The following is an 18,640-nucleotide window of genomic DNA, read 5'->3' on the forward strand; positions in this document are numbered from 1 at the left end:
AGCAGGAACGGATGTGGGTTCAAATCCTACCTCTGTCGTCATGGATTATGTAGGTTGGGCCGTTCATTGGCCTCCTGGATCCCAGGCTCCCAGTGAGAACAAGGACCCCCCACTCAAGGGTGGGAGGCAGGAGGGAGGGTCCAATCAACTGAGGGGCCCACGGGGTGTGGGGGGCCCAGACCTGTTCCTTGCCACAACTTCCGCTTGCGATAAGGATCCCGGGGTGGCCGCAAGCCCCCGCTTCCCCCAGCGGCTGTGGGAGGGAAGCTCACAGGAAACCACTTCCAGAGGGTTTTCTCCTGGCCCTGGAGGAAGGGGTCAAAGAGGAGGCCCTGCCGCCCTCCACGGTGCCCTCAGCGCTCGCCGCTGCAGCCTGACTCATCGCACGGCCCCGATGTGCTCACTGTCTCCTTCCACGCGGTGCAATCTAGGAACACCTGCCGTGGCAGCCCGCAGCCCTGATGTCATCTTTCCAGAAGAAAGATGGGTGGCTGCCCACGGACCTCACACTGCACCCATGAGCGTCTGAGCCGTGGCGGCCGGCTCCGGCACCTCAGCCTTGCAGGTGCGGGTCCCTCCCACGGAGCTTGCCGTCCCTCCTTTTGGGCCTCCCAGCGCCCTTGGTCACCAGCCCGTCTCTCCCTGAAGCAGGGCTGTTCTCTGGGCCCTCAGCCCTCATCCTGCACAGCCCGCGGGGCCTCAGCACCCATGCCGATGCTGCCTGAACCTTCCCGGGCCCTCCGTCCCTGCAGGGGACCCTTTCATGCCCTGGGGGCCTTGGACACCTGGACGTTGGCTTTACTCACAGCACAGCGCACTCACGGGGGTGACGAGAGAGAAATCTTGCTCCTCCATCAATGGGGCTCTAAAGGGCACGAAGGCAGGCCCTGTGAGTGCCAGTCATTCCCTGCTGAAAAACTAGTAAATGCTCATTAAAGATCAAATGAATGATTGAATCCCATCTATCACCTTCTAGAGCACTCTAGAATCTGCGCCTTCTTTGCCATATTCATAACCCCACCACAATCACTATCGCAGCAGTGCCCAGGCTGGTGCAGCCACAGGACCAAGTCCAGGTTCATTTTACTCAGACCCCAGCCCCAACAGCACCGCCACACCGGCCCCCTGCACCAGCAGCCATGCCGCCTCCGCCCTATCCGAGGCCTGGGCCCCTGTGGTTCTCTCCGGAGCACTCCCTGCTCCTCTCCTCCATGCCCGCTGCCAACCACCAGACTTGCCCACTGAGTTCTACTTGCCCTTCTGGTCTCTGCCGAGAAGCAGCATCTCCCTGGACCCCCAACTGGGAGAGGTGGTTCCTTGGGATCCCTCGTCTCTAAGCTTCCCTTGTTCCAGGGCCATCGTGGTCAGTCTCTCCCACCAGACTGAGGGCCACAAGGGTCAGATGCAAGGACAGTAGGAGGCTCTGGCCGCTCTGCCCCAGCCTGGGGCCTGGCACAGGTTGGAAAGTTTTTCTGACTGAGCTGCAACGACTCATTTCCAGGAAGAAAGTGACCTTCCAGTCTCCAGTGGGCACACCAGCCTCTGGACCCCTGCATGAGCATCTGCCTCTGGTACTCTTTCCTCCCCCTGGCAGCCCACCCCCAGCCCCGCGCACCCCCGAGAGCTCCCGGAAGGGGCTGAGCAAAGATCACGTTGGGAAACAGAGGTAGGATCTGGAGCTCAACATGCCACCCCTACCCCAGCCTGGTCACCCAGGGACGTTCTACAAGCCTCGGAAGGGTGGGGCTGGCCTCACAGTGTGCCCCAGGTGCCAGCGGGGGACCTGGTTGAGGGGACACAGCCTCTAAGGTCTGGTTTCCCCATGCCAGGGCTGCAAGCTCCCTGTCTGACAGCAAAGCTTGCTGGGGCCCCAGGCTCAGGGCATAGTCCAAGCTTCCCACTACCCAGCAGGTGCCTGTTCACCAGGCCCCGCACAGCACCCACGCCGGGGTCCGAGCCCACTGGTTGAGGCGGGACCGGCCTCGGGGCCCTGAGCCATCACAGCCACGTGGGGCATCTCACATCGCAGGGGCATCCACAGGTGGTAGGACAACACTCCCACAGCTACACCCTGTTCACACCAGTTCCATCCCTACCCCCCAAAAAGGCACACATACAGACATCTATTTGCACTGGCTCGGACGCTCAGAAACATACACAGGTGTCCCCATGCCCATGCAGCCGTGAGGCGCGCAGTACAGGCAGCTGCAACCGGATCCCCTGTGCAAACACAAACTCGTGCCGCCTTCTCCAAACTCTATTGTGAAAATCAAACACTTGTGTCCCCTGGAGAACCTGTGACTTTACCAGAAGCAATTTCTGCTCCCACTGAGGGGCCTCCTGAGCTGGAGGTAGGGATGGGACCGGGTTGGAAACGGAGCCTGGAAGACCTCCCTTGAGAAACCACTGTCCCTCCACCTGGAGTTCACGCAGCCACGGCCCGGCAGCCGGTTCCCAAAGCCCCTGGTGCCTGCCGTGGGCCAGGGTCCATTAGGGCCTGCACGGAGAGGTGAGGTGCCGGCCCCAGGCTCACAGGGCCCTGAGGGGAGAATCATTTGGCAAGGTGCTGCTGGAGTTGGAACTCAGGGCAGGGCCCTGAGCGGCCCTGGCTGGGAGCCCCAGCCTCCTCCACCGCGTAGGGGTTAAGGACAGCTGTGTGAGCCCACACTGCTGTCAGATGGGATCTCACCATGAAGGAATGCTCTGCAATCTTGCTATCTGGACACACACCGACCCCCCTGCCCTCTTGTGGACACCTCTGGGTCCTTGGTGGGGACTGGGCCGAGCCGTTGCATGCTCGTGCCATCTGGCTGGACAGTGGGACAGGCTTGCGAGCGACCCTGTCATACTCAAGTCCCTCACTGTGGCCAGAGGAGAGGAGGGTTCCAGGGTGGGAGGGAGGGGAAGACTGGGGTCAGAATGGACCACCAGAGCAGGCAAAACTTGCCCAAGGGCCCCCTGGGGTAGCAGGCAGGGCGGGGACCCGGGGGCTTAGCCTGCCACCTGCGGTGCTCCATCTCGGCCTCCCCTGGTCAGGTAGTCCCAGCTGGGTCTGGAGGCCCTCCAGAGGGCAGGGACAGCCTCGGGCTGGCCCCACTGGCCAGGGAGGGCTGGTGAGCACCCCAGGAGGTGGGCAGTGGGCTGCCGGTCCTTGAGGGGCTCCTTAAAGAAAAGCCCCGAGGCTGACCACCCAGGGGAAAGGCTCACAGTTCCCATGTGCAGCTGATAAGGGCCAGGAGATTCCACAGCTCAGGTAGTTCCCCCGCCTCCCTGGCGTTCTGTGGTCACCATTAATCATTTCCTCTAACTGTGTATATAAGGGCTCTTTTGCCAGTGAGCCCAGTGCTCAGAGAGAAAGGCTAAAGTCCTCAGGAGGATGTGGCTGCAGAAGCTGCTTCTCCTGGGCATCGTGGCCTGCAGCACCTCGGCGCCCACACTCGGGCCTGTCACCCGGGCCAGGGGGCATGTCGACGCCGTCAACGAAGCCCTGAGCCTCCTGAACAGCAGCGAAGACTCTGTGGCCGGGACGGTGAGCAAGGGGCAGGGGCTCCCCCCACTGCCCCCCGGCCCCCACCCGCCCCACCTGTCAGCTTCATAACATGGCATTTTTCTTTTCCACAGAATGAAACCATTGAAGTTGTCACTGATGTGTTTAATCCCCAGGTAAGACGCTGCTCTCCGACCCTTTCCCCCCGGTGGGCTGGGGGAGGCTGCAGGGCGGAGGGGCTGAGGCCCGGTGCCCACGAGGCTGCTGGCCCCTGTGCCCGCCAGCTGGGCTCCTCGGACCAGCTGAACAGCCCCTGGCCGCCCCAGCACTCAAGGGACTGGGGGTGACCTGGGGACAGGTGTGTAGGCGGGGGATACTTGAGGAGAGGGGCAGGAGACGGGGCACAGGGGGGTTAGGAGCAATCCAGGCAGTGCCTCGCCCCGCCCCCTACTCCCGAGAGGTGGGGCCAAGTGACCTCCTTCCCTGGGAGGGGTGACACTCTTTAGGTGCCAGGCCAGGTGAGGGCGGCTGTGCTGGCTGGGGGGACCCGAGCCTGGGAGCGGGGAGGGTCGGGCTCGTGCCCGCTGCGGACAGGACAGTGTCACCGGCTGGACCCTGCAGAAAATGAGCCGGGAACCGGCCTGTGCCCTACCAGGCCTTCCTGTTGGGGGACAGGAAGGAGAGATGGGGGTGGCCTGTGTCCAGCTGAGGGCGTGTGGCCCCCGCTCACCAAGGGACCCTCCCCACAGGAACCGAGCTGCCTGCAGACCCGCCTGAGGCTGTACACGCAGGGCCTGCGGGGTGGCCTCACCAGGCTGCAGGGGCCCCTGGCCATGATCGCCGGCCACTACGCCCAGCACTGCCCCCCCACCCCGGTGAGTGCCCACCTGGGGCGCAGGAGGTGGGTCTCAGTCGGGAGGGTGGGGCCCAGGTGGGGGTGAGTCCTCAGGCTGTTCAGGACCCCAGGAGGGTTTCCATGTCAACAGATTACTAAGGGTTGGCCCGGCCAGGGAAGAAGCAGCCCCTTTTCAGGGCTTGTCCTGAAAGCGGGGGCGTCCCGAGGCCCACGGTGGCCCCTCGCGGTGCTGTGGCTGCTCCTGCTCTTGCTGGCGGTACCATCCACAAGGCCAGAGGTGCAGCGAACTCACGGGAACACGGGGTCTGCCGGGTCCCGGGGGAGCACGGAGCCCAGGGCTGCCTCCCCGCAGGACTTTCCCCTGCCTCACGTGGGGAGCCCGGCTGCCTGGAAGCAGGAAGCAGGGTGTACCTGAGATGGCCGCGGCCCCAAACACTCCTGCCCCTCCCGGGCACCCGGGGCAGGCCCCCACCTGGTCCTTGGCCACGCCCCGAGCCCCTCCGCCATTGGCAGAGCTGTGCACCCCTTGGTGAGCCCTGGTGGCAGCAGTGTCACCTGACCCAGGCCGGAGGGCGGGCCCCAGGATGGGCCTTTTGACCTCTGAGCACTGAGAGGCCCAGAAATGCGCCAGCACGTGTCCCTGGGAGCCAGTCAGGCCGCGGACTCACGCTTTCTGCGCTTTTTTTTTGAAGGAAACGTCCTGTGAAATCCAGACTATCACCTTCAAATATTTCAAACAGAAGCTGGAAGGCTTTCTGCGTTCCGCCCCCTTTGATTGCTGGGTCCAGAAGTGAGGCAAGCCGGCCACGCCCGGGGCTGCACACATTGCTGCTCCCCCAGCTGCCAAGAGCCCGCCACTGAGGCCCTTCGCTTGGGGGGACCACCGTGTGGGCCTCGGAAGGGTGGGGCTAGTTTACATTGGCGGGGAGCGTGCTATTTATGTATTTATGTGGTTTATTTATTTATTTATTTATTTAAGCTTATATAACTCTATATTTATTTGATAAGTTTTACCATAATAAATTATGAAAGACCTGTTCTTATTTATGCAGTTTTCTGGTTCATTTTTCACAATAAGCGAAGGTGCGCGCTGCTCCTTTCCCACACAGGGTCGGGGAAGGGAGGAAGCGGGGAGGCAGGGAAGGGGCAGGGGGCTGCGGTGGGCTGGGCCTGTCTGAGGGGCAGCCCCCCCAGGAGCAGAGGGGAGGCCGGGGTCCCACGTGGGTGGAGCCTTCTTCAAACACCTGGACGTGCTTCCCTGGATGCCTGAGGCCCTCACCTCAGAGAAAGGTTTTCCCGGAAGTCTGAGCCCCCAAGCCGCTGGAAACTTGTCCCAGAGAGGGGGCGATGGTCCTTCCTGGGGGAGCCTGGGGGGTTGCTGGCAGTTGGCAAAACGCCTGTGCCCCTCAAAGGCCCAGGGTCTTGCCCCCCCCTCCACACCCCCCCCCCCCCCCCCACAAAACGCACGCACACAGGGCCTCACCCCCTTCTGGGGTAGATGAGCAAATAGACTGGCTGTTCAGGGAAAACCAAACCAAACCACAGGGGTCAGAGCTCAGCATATTTACCAGACTTTCCCCCAATTTGGTCATCTTAATCTTTGAGAGTCAGAACCTAAGTTTATAATTTATTGGAACATGACTCTAGACGTCAGTTTTCTGAATGGGTTTTTAGTTTTCCACATCGGTTTTAATCTAATTGGGCACTTGCCCCTAAATCCACGGCCCTCAAGCTGAGAAAACAGCAGCCGACCCCTCCCCTGTGGCCCTCTGGGGGCAGCGAGGAAGTGGATGTATGCCCAGGACTCAGACGGCAGGCCGGCCGGGGGGGCGGGTTTGGTGCCAGCCCCTCGCTCTCTGCAGCACCCCCCCCCCCCAGCACCTGCAAACGCCCCAGTCCTGGCCAACGCCTCCCCCAGCACGCTCAGAACTCATGACTCTGGCCTGACTGCGCATTAGCATTCTCAGATGGAGCCTGAATATCCGCAAAGACAAGAACACATGAAGTGTGTTGTGGTCATAGAAAAATGCACGAAGAGCACATCTTGCCCAGTGATAAGGTCCTCTCTGTCTTCCTCGTAAGCCAGCGATGACTGATAAGAAATCGAGCATTTCCTTAGACTTGCATATATAGGTATCCCTCCCCACGGCAGCGCTGCCAAGCCCAGGGCTCGGACCGGCTCGGAGCGACCTCCGTGTGGCACCATGCACCTCTACCTGCTGCTGGCTGGTGCGCTCTGGGCATCATGGAGCCATCCCATCCCACTGCAGACAGTCCCTGCATCTCCCCAGGAAAATCACACAGCCATCTGTGCTGAGATTCAGAAAGAACTTTTGGCTGACCACGTTATATACGACGTAAGTCTGGGTTTTCATGAAAAGTGATTTTGCTCTCAGGGACTCATTGTGTCTCTGACCAACTTCTCTGTTTGCAGGGTTTCTTCAGCAGGCCCCAGAACACGAGTGAGGTAAGTGACCCCTTAGCCTTTCCGACCACGCCTAACGGGGGGAGAGATCATTCCAGGCAGCACCCAGGGCAGAGAGAACACACGGCATTGGAATGAGAAATCTGCGGAGAAGCCTGGTGTTTGAGGAAGGAGCCTCCAACTCAACCAACAGATGACCCAGTGGCTGGGGCCAGGGCTGGAAGACCAGAGCTTTGGGGCCCATGGGGGCGGCTGGGAACCCTTCCATGCTCTCTGGCCACCATCCCTAAGCAGCCCTGGGCCCAGGGAGAGGCCAGATACCCGCTGCCCCCGCTGCACGGCCCCACAGGGCCCACAGGCATCCTGTGGAAGAGGCAGGGGAGGGCCTCGGAACTTGGGGCCACGGCTCCTTCTGGCCAGGGTGGCCAGGGATGCATGAGGCTGGGGGTCAGCTGACAGCCCTCCCTACCCCACCACCATCCCAGCGTCCCCAACCCTGTTTCAGGAGTCCTGCTACGGGAAGTTCACGCAGAGCTTCATCTCCACCCTGAAGAAGCTGTTTGACCATCATAAAAATGACCATCACATCAACAAGATTTATAAGGACATGGAAGAACTCACCCAAATCTGCCCAAAGCTGAAAGTAAGTTGTTGTTTGCTCTTAAGGGAACCTGAAACATAATTCTTCTGCCACCATGGCCAGGGGCCCAGTGGGGCAAAGGGCTTCTGACGGACCCTACTTACACATACGCAAGGCACTACTCCAACCAAATGGGTGACTCTTCTCTGGGACTGTGTCTGATCCCAAAAAGTCCACTCACTGATGGGGGGAAATGAAATGGGGGAGCTAGGAGTGGGACGGCAGAGATTCAGAGTTCCTTCTGGAGGTTTCTGTCCATGCCCTCTGCCTAACTCCCAGGCACAGGGATTGTGGAGAACAGGTCAGAGCAGGGCCTGCTGTGGATTTGGCCTGGGGAAAAGGGAAGGTCACTCAGGGCTGATCTCAGTGGGGATCCAGTTTGTCCCTGGCCTTGGGGCATCTTCTGGGACCCCCTCTCAAAACCTTTGGTGGGGGGATGGACAGTGGAGTTGGAGAACATATGGCAGGGAAATGACTAAGATGCTCCTCTCCCTTTGCCCACCCCTCCACAGCCCCCTGTGAACTTCCCCTGCTTGTCCTCACAACCCTGTTCCCAGCAGCTGTGGGACCTGCCTACACCCTGCTGGCTCTCTCCCTTAAGCTTTGCATGATCTCAAACCCTGGGTCCTGCTGTGACCAGGCCCTGTGGTTGGGAGGACAGAGTTTGGTTTTATTTTTTTCTGCTAAGAAGATGACTTAAAATACATGTTTCTTTTATAGCCAACAGAATCTCCTAAGAACTGTACTATTGAGCAAAGTAATTTCTCACGGTTCAAGGAAGCCTTGCAGAGTGTGGTCACATCCATAGAAGGATGGAAGTCATGTAAGAGGAATGACAGCAGCCTCTGGGACCCCGTCCTCTCATGGGAACCTGGTGCACACGGTTAGAGCTGCAGAAAACAGAATTGAAGAAGTCTCAAAAATAATTCACTGTCAGGGTGGGGTCGAAGTTTGCTGGGGGCTGGACCAGCTGGTGAGGCCAAGGGTGGGGAATGGGGCGGGGGTGGGGGTGCCTGAGATATCTTCTGTAACTGACACATCAGCACCTGCTGCTTCAATAAAGCCTGGGTGTGCAAACGCTGCGAGTGAGAGTGTGAAGTTCAGGGTGGAGGCTGAGGGACAGCTGATGGCTCCACAACCTGGCTCTGGACCTGGAGGGCCAGGGGTCTCTCTGGAGGAGACTGTCCTAGCCTGGAGTGAGTGGGAGCTGCTTCCCCAAATCAGGACAGATAAAGATCTATTTACTCTGAAACATAACTAGGGCCAGGCCAGACCTGCGGGGAGCCTGCAAGGACTAGCCATTGTCTGGCCTGGACCACCTGTGAAGTCCCTGCTCAGGCCTGCCCACACCCAAGATAACCAGCACTCTCTGCTCTCCACCTTTGCAGGGCCCCATCAGCCTGGGGACCAGCAAGTGTAACAGCAAAGTGGCCAAACGATCTCAGAACATGGAGAGTCGCCTGTGGTTCAGGGTCAGGGGTCAGGAGGGCTGGTCCAGGGCACCAACGGTAGCTTTGGCCCACAGAAAGGGTGGTCCAGTCACCAGAGGCTGTGGCCTCCTGTCCTCGGGTGCTCACACAGGTGCTCAGGTCCCCAGGCCACCCCTCCGTAGCTGGCAGTGGAGTCTGCAGGCTGCATGGCTGGCTGGGCTATTGGGACACGCAGGCAGGAAGGCCCATCACTTCACTGCCCCAGCCTCCTCCTGGTTTGCATGGGCCCCTGGCCCCCACTTGGAGCCTGAGGGACCTAACAGTAGAGGCCGCCATCTAGTCACCTCACTGCCATGTCCAGGTCAGCAGAGCATGCACAAGCTTGGCCTGCCGTGAGCTCACTGTGTGACTGTGGGCAGGTACCTCAGTTTCTGTGAGCTCCAGCCCCAGAGGCCAGACCACAAACCAGGTAAGAGCCATCACCAAGCCGCAGGTCCTCAGAGCAACTGGTCCAACCTTATGCTATAATTGGGGAAACTGAGGTCAGAAAGGTGGAAAGAGAGCTTCTGGTACCTCCTCTGGTGCATAGGAAAGCTGGGGAGGTGGGATGGATGGCTGTACTATATGGATAATTGCCCCTTATTCCGTGAGAACCTCAAGCCCTGGCCAAAGCCACCTAAGAGCCACCCATAAACAGGCCCTGCCCTGAGGACCGCTTTGGTTCCTCCCAAGCCGGCTTGCCTTTGGAGAGGGGTGTGGGTCTGGGACCAGATCCTGGTGGGAGGCCACGTGGGTACTGCTCTCGGCCAGGCAGGCTCGAGCCCACAGGTCCCCGGAAGCCTGCTGGCACACTGCCCAGGGACCTACGGAAGTGCTGATGGGGTGCAGGGCTGGGACTCTGGGAGGGGCACTTGGGCCCAAGAGACTCTGATCCCGGATTGGCTGAGAATGGCCTGGGGCAGCCTCCCCCTTTCCCTGGGAGACTGGGAAACAGGCCCTAGCTAGATCCCTCCCTAGGAGGTTCCACAGGTGCGCTGGGGACCGGCCTGCCTTGGCTCTGCTGGGCCCTTCTCTGCTGGGAGGAAAAACAGGCTGAGGAGATGGGCTCATTCACACATCAAGACTTTCCAGGACAAGCAGACAGTCCCTTCGTTTTCAGGGACCTCCTGCGGGTAACCTCGACTCTCCATGACCTCCTCTCCCTAGGGTCCCTGTCCCCCACAGGGTGCCACGAGCCCTGGGGTTGGAAGCAGGGGCCTGGGAAATCCTGGGTGAAAGCAGCAGCGTGGCCCCGTCTCATAGGCCAGCCTGGGAAAGCAGCATCCCCCCCGAGGGCACCCACACGGCCGCCGTCATGGGCCACAGGCGGGCCACACCGGCCAGCTGGGCACTCACAGTCAAGTAGACTCCGCGGAGGAAGAGGCCTTCACCCACAAGGGAACATCATGGGCATAAACTCGCCTGTGAGCTGTTCAGGACGGCCTTGGTGCTGAGGTGACAGCTGAGTAAAAATTGCCCGTGTGTGGGCCACGGGCTGGAAGGAACTGGGATGGCGCCTTGGGAGGTGGGGTGGCAGGTGAGCTCTCACCTTATAAAGCTGTGACTGCTGCAAACGTGACCGCGGCTTGGTCTGAGGTCAGGACTCGGCACTGTGGTGGGCATCCCACTGTGGCCCTGCTTAGAGGAAACGTGCATCCTCAGTGACCCTAAAAGTAACGGGCTCCTGGCGATGGCTTGCACCCTACTGACCGACTGCCCATGTCAGTTGTGCAACCAAAACGCAGGTGATTTGCCTACAGCGAGGGCTGCCCCACCCCTGAAGACGCAGGGCGCCCTGCCCGGGAGAGTCAGGGCAGCGCCTTATCCAGCCAGGACAGGCAACAGGAGGGGCCTGGCTCGCCCCGTCCTCGCCCCCCGGGGGGAGAACAGCTCTCAGCAAGCACCGGAGCGGGCAGGGAGTGTCTAGGCATCCTGCCCGGTGCTGGGAGATGGGACTCTTGTCCCCGTTGGACAGGTGGGGACTGCACATGTGGCCTGCTCCCTAGAGCCCTAAGTGAGCCGTGTACCCGAGCCCCTGCCCTCCACCTGCCTAGGTGGGTGCCCCTGCACGTGGCGGGCTTGGCAGCTGGAGTCGGCATGTTAGGAAGTGGAGGGCTGGTTTGCAGGGGCCCCAGGGATACCGTGCCACCCAGGCTTCTCCCAGCTGCTGGTTCTGGACCCAGCAGCTCCTGTCCTGGACGCTCTCCCTTGTTACTTTGCAGATAAGAAATCTGACACTTAGGTCTCTTCTGGGCATCAGTTTTCCCATTTGTGAAATGGGGGCACTGGGGCTAGGCAGTCCCAGCCCTAGGTGGGCTTACACTCACACAGGGAGGCCCAGACAGAGGCAAAGCCCTGGCGCCCGGAGGCCAGGCTTCAAGGGGGCAAAATCTGTCTGCTGCAAGCCTCCCCGACCTCTGGGGAGCAGGAGGCCAGAAAATTCACGGCACCCAGGCCTGTAGAGCAGCCAGCGCAGAGGCGGAGGTGGCGCCAGGGCAGCGGGGCGGGACTTCCTCAGGGCCACCCAGTTAGACAGAGCCCCCGGCCCGGCCCCACCGAAGCCCCCTTTCGAGGCCCTGTGAAGAGCTGCTGGGCCCAGACCTCGCCTCGGAAACGGCTGACCGATTTCCCTCCTGCAAGAAGACCCTGAGCCACGGCTGCCAGGAAAGATGCAGCTTCACAAGTTATTTTTCACTGTGGTTTAAGATAAGAGCAGCAAAACAGTTTCATGTTGCCGCCGCTGATGTTATCTCTGGCTGGTCCTGCTCTTTCAATTTAAGAGATGATGAATTGAAAACCTTCTTTTTCTCAACTTCAGGGAAGATCAGTACAAGCCCCCCAGGCTCTGCCTCAGATGTGCCAGCTGAACCCTCACCCAAGGGGAAGGAGCACCCTGTGCTCCTCCTGGAGTTGGGGAAGAAACCTTTTAAAATGGTTTTATTTTCTACAATAAAATATGAAAATTGAACGTGTGCAGTTGAGTCAATTTTTATGTTTCTACCAATGCAACCAGCTTCCAGGGCAAAAGGTAGACTATTTCCCAGCACCCCAAAGGCGCCCTGTGCTTCCTCCTAGTCGGCAAACACCCACCGCCCCATCCAGCAGAACCACGGCTCTACCTGTCACCAGTCTTAAACCTCATTTAAGAAAGATCACACTCTATGATGTCTGAAATCTTTCAACATTTTGCATGTGAAATTCTTTCTAGTAGTTACAGGTGGATATGGCCTGTTCTTTTTGCTGCTGTGTCATATTCCATTGTATGACTATTCCACAATTTATTTACCCATTTTATTGTTGATGGATATTTGGGTTGTTTCCAGTTTGGGGCTAATAGTAATAAAGCAACAAAGCTGCTGTGAAGATTTCTGTTCTTATGTTTTGGTAAGCATGAGTATGCATTTCTGTTGGAATGATGTGCAATTTCTGGGTCATAGGATATACATAATTTAGCTTTTCTAAGCACAGCTGAACATTTTCCTAAGGAAAGGAATTCCATAAACAATGTTGTTGCTTCCTGCTTATCCACCAGAAACTGGATCTCTCTTCTCCCCTCACATGATTGGTGGCAGCTTTCCAAATGTCCTCATCATTATTGGTAATTCTTCTCTACATTGTTCAGTCTTGCCTAATCCTCCGTATCGTACAAGCCAACTTTGGGGAAAGAAAACTTAAATCCAACAAAACCCTAGGCTGAGGTCAGGCCTGCCCTTGGGAGCCTGGCTTGGGCAGCTGAAGTGAAGGATGCCCAGCCATCCGAGGAGAACTCACCCCGTTCATCTCTTGCCAGTCCCCCATGCTGTCTCAGCTAGGAAGGGGCTGCCTCCACTTCCAGTATCTTCTTTCAAGGGGCTTGAGCTCAAGAAGGACCCAGTTAGACGTGGATGCGGCAGGAGTCTTGCCAGCACGGTGTGGAGTGCAGCCCCCCTCCAGTGTCTGGCCTTAGAGGCTCTGGGAGGCCCTGAGGAAAGTGCTGTGCTGCTGTCCTGGGCAGGGTCCTGGTCAGTCCACTACCATGTCCCTGGCACCCTCACTTTCACATCTGCCCACTTCTCCTCATCCTTACTGCTTGGCCCTGGACCTCCCCCACCCCTGCCACCCTTTCCCAGGCAGGTGACCGCCTTGCACGTCCCTCAAATGTCCCTGCTTCTCTCCCCATGGCACTCATCTGCCCATTGATTCATTCAACAAATATCTACTGAATGCCTGTGAAGCCCTAGGTACTTGGAAGTGCCAGGTTTCTTGGGACACTGCCGGGAACACAACAGCTGACTCTTCCTGCCCTAGAGGTGCTTACATTCCCGCCTGCTCTCTCCAGCTGAGTGCCAAGACTTTGCTGGCCAATGGGCTAGCCTGACCGCTATGGCTACTGCGGCCCCCCACTAGCCGCGCTGCGCCCTGACCCGCCTCCAGCCCCATCCCCCTCACACCAGTCCTGGGCTCCCCTACTGTCACCTGCCCCTCTGCCTGGAATGCATTCCCAGCCAAGTGGCTGATCTCTGTTCCCCGACAGCACCTCTCCCTGCCTGGGACAGCAGCACAGCACTTTCCTCAGGGCCTCCCAGAGCCCCTAAGGACATACACTGGATGGGGGCTGCACTCCACACCGTGCTGGCAAGACTCCAGCCGCATGTCTTTTGCCTGGGGGTAGGGTGGGGGTCTGGAGAGGCTCCACTGGGCCGCCCTCTTCCTCCATGCTTACTTTGGGGCCATGGGGGTGCCCTCTATCTGCTCCTCAGAGGTCTGCGATGTCTGCTCTGAACTGCCAAGGTGACCTCACTGCTCTATGATCTTCTCCAGAGGTGGGACAGGGGCTCACTGCGCAATGACAGCAGTGGCCGGCTGAATTCCAGGGTCTGATGAAAATGAGGCTCTTTGCATCCTTGATTAAAAGAAATGCTCACAGGTTTTATGGAAGTCAGGAAGGGAAAGCTGCCTGAATTTCCTAAAGTTTAGAAAACGCATTTTGGGTCAAAGATCAGCACCAGCTTATAACAAGATGCTCAGTACACAGCAGGGAAGTTGTTACCATTATCCTTATCAACAGCATCTGAGAGGTGAGCTGGGAGCATGCCCTTTGGCCCACCAGGAGCCAAAGGGGCTGGGAACCCAAGGCCAGTACAGCTGGCTGCTCTCTTTCCCACTTAACAGATTCGGGAATCTTTTCAAAGGAAGCAGCAGGAGGGAGGGAAGCCCAGCTCTCTGGCAATGTGTCACACTTCCTCCTGCCCAGAGTCTGGGGCAGCCCCTGGCTCTCATGGTGGAGGGCTGGCTCCTACCCAGGCCCTTCGTCAACCAGGCTGGATGAGGGCGGGACCCAGTCATGTGCTGGGAGGGGAGGCCCAGAGAACAGCAGTGGCTACTGGAGCCACAGCTTGGACCCAGAAACTACATACCTCTCAGTCTCTCCTCTCCCCCCTCCCAGGAAGCTGTTCCAGGCTGACCTCCACAGCCCGGAGGCCCCCTTTTCCCACTGGAGCAATTCCTGTGGGGCCCTCCCAGCTCCTCAGCTGAAACAGAAGCTCTCTCCCTCCCCAGGCCTGGGGCAGGGCTGTGCCCACCCCAGGCTCACAGAAGGGCCGGGAATCAGATGGGCCCTAATACTCTCTCCCACTGATCCCACCTCTGGAAATGCATACCAAGTAAGGTCAGAACCCAGGCAGAGGTCAGAAGAAGCTACAAGAAGAGCATGTCCTGGCCATGCTCACACCAAAGGTCCCTGTGTTTACAGGCACTCAGAGATAGAGACATAGCCTCAGGCCCTTCTGTGGCAACCAAACACAAATATCGGGCAGTCATGGGCGGGGTCCCCCAATTACCATGAAGCCCCTTGTATCTTTCCCTAGAGTCTGCCAGGTTTAAGGTATAGCAGTCACAGGCAGACACAGCAAGCTATTGACAGACCCAGCAAGGTGATGACAGACACAGCTGGGGACTCCTGGCAGTAGCAGATAGATTGGCAAATGCTGACAGGCCCCAGGCACAGCCAGAGCTTGCAAAGGATAGGCACAGACCAGCTGGGGACACTGGCAGTGACAGACTGACAGACATAGAGGTCAGAAAGGCAGACAGATTTAGGGCTCCTGGCAGGGACAGACAGGCATAGGTGTAGGCTGGGGTCAGGGTAAAAGGTGATAGTTCTGTATCTGAGCTCAACCCAAACTGCATGTGCCCAGGGGCTCTTAGGGCTTCCCCCTATTGACACTGAGATTGGAGGCTTTAAGGAACTTCTGAGATCCCTCTTTCCAGGGCTGTGATGCCCCTAACCCCGTAAGTCCCAATAGAGGGGACAAGCCGTAGCCCTCACTGTCCTTAGAGCCAGACTCAAGAATCAATCCATTCCCCTGTCCCCTTCTCCCCTTACCAGCCATGTGGGGACAGGGAAAGACTCTCCATACCCCTCCTAGTGCCACCTGCTCACAGTATGGCTGGCTCCATTCTTGCTCTGCCTGTCCTAGGTATCGTGCGTTCTTAGGGACCACTGCAGTCAGTGGGCAGCACCAAATAAAAGGCCGTGTCTAGTGCTCCATAGCAGTCAGAGGCTACTTAACTCCAATTGTCCAGCTTCTCCCCTCAGTCACTATAACTTCCAGGACCCAGGGACTGAGAGACCAAAAGGTCCTGGCCCAGGGGAGAGACTCTAGGCCAGGTGAGGATGGAGCCCCATTCACAGGTGAGAAGACTGATGCTGATAGGGACACTCTGAATCTATAGTGGGTGAGGCTCTTCTACTTTGAGAGGACCTATTTTTTGAAAACATTGACCAGGCTGCCTGCTTCAGGTAGGTGGAAGCAGACACTGAGCAGGGATTAACATGCAGGAGTGCTCATGAAGGAAAAGGAAAGAAGCAGGATTGAAGGGAGGGAGAATCTGGACTGTAATGCAGTTACAATAAAAGACTCAGCTGATCCAAAGGAGAGTTCTGGAGCCTATATGGACCTTCAGATTTGTACGCTGGGGCGAGGAGGCCAGGCCTTTATATCTTCATGTTGATAAGTAATTAAATGCAGGCTGTCCCTGGAAGGAGATCCCCAAAGAGGGCTGTTTGCTGACAGCTCTTTTCCAGTAGTACTTCTAAGCTGGGAGAATAAGACCTTGACTCCTGAAGAGTGCCTGGATAGCACATCATAGCACCCATCGATGTCCACCTCTGGAGCTGCTTGGATCCAGTTCTTCATATAGGTTCTTGGAACAGCACCTTCAGGGTCCAGTACTGTGCTGTTAATTTTTTAGTAACTGGCTCTCCAAACAAGCAAGCAAACAAACCAACCCTGATTTGTAGCATGTGAAAATTATCATGGTATAAATATTCCCACTATGGTCAATTTCAACCTGTTTCACAACAGGTTGGTACAATTACTGAAAATTTATCAATGTACTTTCATGAGCCAGGGTGAACCAGCTCCAGCACCCCAATGGTTCTGGTGGGCTCCTCTTTCTGGGTGAAACATAGAAGAGGAAGGTAGGAGAACAAACTACTTCTGCTGTTGTAGCTTATCTTGGGGCCACAACTGAAACTCATTTCCTCCTCCATTTTCTAGCCCAGATTCATTCTCACCCTCAGTTAGCATCTTTGCTCATCATGGTGGCTCACCTGATAGCAGGACCCAGTGCTCCATTCCTGAGGGATCTGATTCCCGGTCTGATTTCCTCTTAAGATGTTTTTTTTCATATGTGTGTGTACAATTGTCCATCTACTGTAAAAACCGGGGATGGATATGATGATACTGTGACCAGTGATTGTACATGTTGGATGATTATATCTCAGTAAAAAATCATTGAATAAAAAACAAAATTGGGGATGGGAGTACCAAAGAGGTATTCAAGTGGATCACTTTGGACCCACTGTGCAGCAGTAATCCTTCCTCCTTCCAAATTTCATCAACAGAGGACTGGCTAAACAAGCTGTGTTATATACATACAATGGAATATTATGCAGCTGTAAGACAGAATAAAGTCCTAAAGATGTAACAAATGCAGATAAACCTTGAGGACATTATGCTGAGTGAAATTAGCCAAAAACAAAAGGACAAATACTGTATGGTCTCACTAATATGAACTTGCATTAATGAGTGAACTTTGAGAGTTGAAGTTAAGAACACAGGTTATCAAGAGATAGAAAGAGGGTAGAGATTGGGCATTTGGTGCTGAAAAAGTACAGAATGTGAAAAAGGACTGTGCTGGTTTGAATCTGTTGGGTACCCCAGGAAAGTCAAGTCCTTTAATCTTCATTCAATATTGCTTGATGGGAACTTTTTGACTGTGTCCATGGCTTGTTGCCCTTCTAATTGTGAGTAGTGACTTTTGATTAGATGGTTTCCATGGAGATGTGTCTCCATCCATTCAAGGTGGGGTTGCTTACTGGAACCCTTTAAGAGGGAACCATTTTGGAAAGAGCTAGAGAGTCAGGAGAGCCCAAACAGCCAGAGACCTTTGGAAATGAAGAAGGAAAACACCCCTGGGGGAGCTTCATGAAATAAGAAGCTGGGAGAGAAAGCTAGCAGGTGTTGCCACGTGCTCCTCCAGCTGAGAAAGAAACTCTAAACTTCACTGGCTTTCTTGAACCAAGGTATGCTTCCCTGGATGCCTTAACTTGGACATTTTCATAGCCATGCCTTAATTTGGACATTTTTACAGCCTTAGAACTGTAAACTAGCAACTTATTTAATTCCCCTTTTTAAAAGTCATTCTGTTTCTGGCATATTGCATTCCAGCAGCTTTCAAACTAGAACAAGGTCTAGTTTGAATTTTTGATTGTAAAAATTCAAAAATGGAAAGCACAATCCTATCTGATGGTAGCACAATAATAAAAGTACACTGAATGAAGCTGAATGTGAGTATGATTGAGCGAGAAGGACTGGGGGCACATATGACACCAGAAAAAAAAAGATAAAGGATAAAGACTGAGATATAATTTAGGAATGCCTAGAGTAGACAATGATGGTAATTAAATGTAAAAATATAAAAGTGTTTTTGCATGACGGAGAACAAATGAATGTCAACATTGCAAGGTATTGAAAATGGATGGTGTATTAGCTAGGGTTCTCTAGAGAAACAGAATTAGCAGGAGATATCCATAGATACATAACTTATAAAATTGTCTCACATAACTGTGGGAATGTAGAGTTCAAGGTCTGTAGGGCAGACCACAAGCTTGTAACTCTGATGAAGGTCCTCAACAAACTCTCAGGAGAGGCTGGCTGGGCAACTGTGGGAATGGAGAGTCCAAAATCCATGTGGCAGACTATGAAGCTGGCATCTCCAATGAAGGGTCTGGACAAACTCCACAGGAGAGGTTTGCCAGCTGAAGCAGGAAGAGTGACCATCTCTTCTGAATCCTCCTTAAAAGCCTTCAAGTGATCAGATTAAACATCACTCATTGCAGGAGACACTCCCCTTAGCTGATTACAAATGCAATCCGCTGTGGATGCAACCAGCATAATCATGATTTAAGTCCATGAAATGTCCTCATACTGACAGACTGGCTAGCACTTGCCTGACCAGACAACCAGGCACCACCACCTGGCCAAGCTGACACTTGAACCTGACCATGACAGACAGTACACAGGAAAAAGTACAATCAGTGCAAGCTAGGGTCTATAGTCAACAGTAACATTGTAATATGTTTCCACTGAATGTAAGAAAGGCAGTATGCCAAAATTAAATGTCAACAAGTGGGGGGCATGGGAGAGGGGTAAGGATTTTTTGTGGAAGAAAAGGAAATGTTGTAACATAAATTATGGCGGTGCCCAACTGATCCCAG

The 18,640-nt window shown here is 55.9% G+C and overlaps 2 protein-coding genes across 4 annotated transcripts in view; one reads left to right on the plus strand and one right to left on the minus strand.

Annotated features, from left to right (window-relative positions):
* Nucleotides 1–2,291: 2,291 nt before the first annotated feature.
* On the plus strand, nt 2,292–5,372 carry CSF2 (colony stimulating factor 2). The gene is made up of 5 exons (XM_077138034.1): nt 2,292–2,509; nt 3,321–3,529; nt 3,622–3,663; nt 4,237–4,362; nt 5,036–5,372. Exons 2-5 carry the CDS (start codon nt 3,377–3,379, stop codon nt 5,135–5,137), a joined length of 423 nt encoding a protein of 140 aa, XP_076994149.1. The 5' UTR covers nt 2,292–2,509; nt 3,321–3,376; the 3' UTR covers nt 5,138–5,372.
* A 2,685-nt stretch (nt 5,373–8,057) lies between these two features.
* LOC143664917 (prolyl 4-hydroxylase subunit alpha-2-like) overlaps nt 8,058–18,640 on the minus strand; it is a 211,622-nt gene continuing 201,039 nt past the window's right edge. Inside the window, exons 13-15 of one of the 3 annotated variants that reach the window (XM_077138379.1) lie at nt 10,427–10,512; nt 10,234–10,339; nt 8,210–8,298 (exon numbers count right to left, since the gene is read on the minus strand). In XM_077138379.1, the coding sequence (XP_076994494.1) occupies nt 10,282–10,339; nt 10,427–10,512 (144 nt within the window). In that variant the 3' untranslated portion in view covers nt 8,210–8,298; nt 10,234–10,281. Of the gene's footprint in view, nt 8,299–10,233; nt 10,340–10,426; nt 10,513–18,640 lie in introns of those variants that run through there. The other 2 variants (XM_077138378.1, XR_013166678.1) reach the window with 2 other exon arrangements.

Source organism: Tamandua tetradactyla, chromosome 20 (assembly GCF_023851605.1).
Source record: "Tamandua tetradactyla isolate mTamTet1 chromosome 20, mTamTet1.pri, whole genome shotgun sequence".
In the NCBI taxonomy this organism is placed as follows: Eukaryota; Metazoa; Chordata; class Mammalia; order Pilosa; family Myrmecophagidae; genus Tamandua; species Tamandua tetradactyla.